Source organism: Crocuta crocuta, unplaced genomic scaffold, assembly GCF_008692635.1.
Source record: "Crocuta crocuta isolate KB4526 unplaced genomic scaffold, BGI_CrCroc_1.0 scaffold692, whole genome shotgun sequence".
Classification (NCBI taxonomy): domain Eukaryota; kingdom Metazoa; phylum Chordata; class Mammalia; order Carnivora; family Hyaenidae; genus Crocuta; species Crocuta crocuta.
In genome coordinates, this window is record NW_027532877.1 from 44,857 (window position 1) to 47,012 (window position 2,156).

Sequence of the window (2,156 nt, forward strand, 5' to 3'; positions counted from 1 at the left end):
TTTTTTTTTTTTTTTTTTTTTTTTTAGGTAAACCTTTTTCTGCCTCCCCTCCCTCTCGCTCTGCCCTCCCTCCTCTTAAAAATATAAAAATGTCCAACCCCGGATAACTAGAGTACAATAAATAAACAGTAAACACAAAAACATACTTTATTTGTTTCTTCTTTATACAAAATAAGGAAACTAGAAGCGTTCGACTTCCAAAAAAGTATAATACTGTACATCCTGACGACCCAGCCTCCAGGCCCCGGGCAGGGAGGGTGGTCTGTGGGCCGGAGCCCGGAAATCTTGGCGCTTTGCCCTTGCCAGGGGGGAGAGCAGGGTGGGCGAGCGTTCCAGTCTGGCCTGGACCCCCGGGCTCGCAATAANAGAGAGCTGACCTTGATCCTCAAGTGTGGCCACCAGGGGGCGCCCACGCGCAGGCGGATTCCTCTTCCTCCCGGGGACACCCCCACCCCTCGAGCGCGCGCCTCTCGCGCTCTCTCCATCTTCCTCATTTTGCTCCCTTCCCTCGCTCTCCCTTCCATCTCTCTCTCTTTTCCTTACCATCTTGTTTTAAAGACGGGGAAAGCGGAGTGAGAAATAAGGGTACCCAATGCCACGCGGCCGGCGGCGGAGAGCGGGGGTGGGGGATCGGCTGCGCNCGCGGGGAGGCCTGCGGAGACCAAGGGGGAGGGAGAGCGGCCGGCCGACCAGGCGGAGGACGCGCGCGCGCGTGCGCGCACCCTCCCACCGGGGCCAGTGTCCCCGAGGGAGACCATGAGAGCTGCCCAAAGGCCCAGGACCCAGGCTGAGAGACGCAAGGACCCGAGGAAGGGACTCAGAGCCAGGAGCACAGACAGAAAAATATCGTGACTTCAAAGTCACAGGCTCCCCGACAGCCAGAGATGCAGGGAGACGGTGGCCGGGACACACAGAGACCGTGAACCATCCTAGACGCTGCCTGAGAACGGGGGAGGTCCTCCGAGAGCCAGAGGCGCGGAAACAGCCAGGGACAGGGTCAGTGGGACATGGGCAGGGAACCGTGTGACACAGGAGCGAAGAGGGGACGCGGCAGGAAGCCCCCAGACTCAGGTCAGAAAAGAGACCCAGAGGCACCAAGCCCAAGCCCGAGACGGAGACCCGGGCGATCGATCTTCCAGGAGGAGCCCAGAGAAAGACGAGATGGGCCGGGTGGTGTGAAAACCCAGCGAAGGGCCCCGGGCGCCACCCGAGGCCCCGAGAAAAGCTGGGCGGGAAGAACTGGCTGAGTGGGGCCGGCGACCCCAGCGGGGGAGGGAGGGAGAAGCCGGACTTGGTCCCCTGCCCCAGCAGCTGACGAGATGGGGACCTGGCAACCGGAACTCTGACCGCCTCCCCCCCCCCAGCATCCCACCAACCCGGCCAGTCCTTTGCCCCCTCAAATACTGCCCTGCCACCTTCTGGGTGAATGTGGGGGTCCCATCATTTGTGCCGGCCTCACCAGAGGCCTGGAGCTTGAAGGAGGGAGGGACACCCGCCTGGTCACGTCCAACGCTTCGTGGGCACCTCAGCGGGAAGGCTGGGTCCCTCAGTCCCATCCCGGGCGGGTCTGCCAGGACACCCAGCTTCGGAAACATTTGGGGACACTGAGTCCTTTAGAGAATCTGGTGATAGCTATGGGCTTTCTCCAGAAAAATGCACACATCGCATTTTGCCCTCAAAATAAGGGGGCGCGGGGACTCCGGGTTACAGCCCCCCCACATTATTCTCAAATTGTTTCCGCATCAACTCTCTCCCCTCCTTCCAGCGCCCCTTCCCTTGGGTCTTCCCAGGCAGCCTCCCCCCCTCCTCCGCCCCTGAAGGTCTGGGGTGTGGGACCCCACGAAAGGAGCACCTTGTAGCCGGCACTGGAGACGATAACCCGCTTTGTGCGGTGGGAAAACCAGCGCACCCCCACCCACCCTCGCACTCGGTCGTGGGGTCTCGGTGGCCAGGGCGAATTCTGGAAGTCCCCTGCCACCGGCCCCCTTCCCTTTCCAGACCCCGAAGTCAGTCCGCACGGAGGTGCCCGGAGGCGCGGCTTGTAGACGGTTTAGGCACCGCGAAAGCGTTCGCCGATTACTTTTGTTTTGTTTTGTTTTTAAACCACTCGTTCCATCCTCCCCGAAAGTGAAGAGAAAGGTGGGAAGTGGGGAACT

General features: G+C 60.6%; 1 protein-coding gene across 1 annotated transcript in view; it reads right to left on the reverse strand.

Moving 5' to 3' along the window:
- LHX5 (LIM homeobox 5) overlaps positions 1-2,156 on the reverse strand; it is a 17,292-nt gene that overhangs the window by 8,975 nt on the left and 6,161 nt on the right. Inside the window, exon 5 of the mRNA XM_077745647.1 lies at positions 544-652. Coding sequence (XP_077601773.1) covers positions 544-652 — 109 coding nt within the window. The remainder of the gene's footprint in view (positions 1-543; positions 653-2,156) is intronic.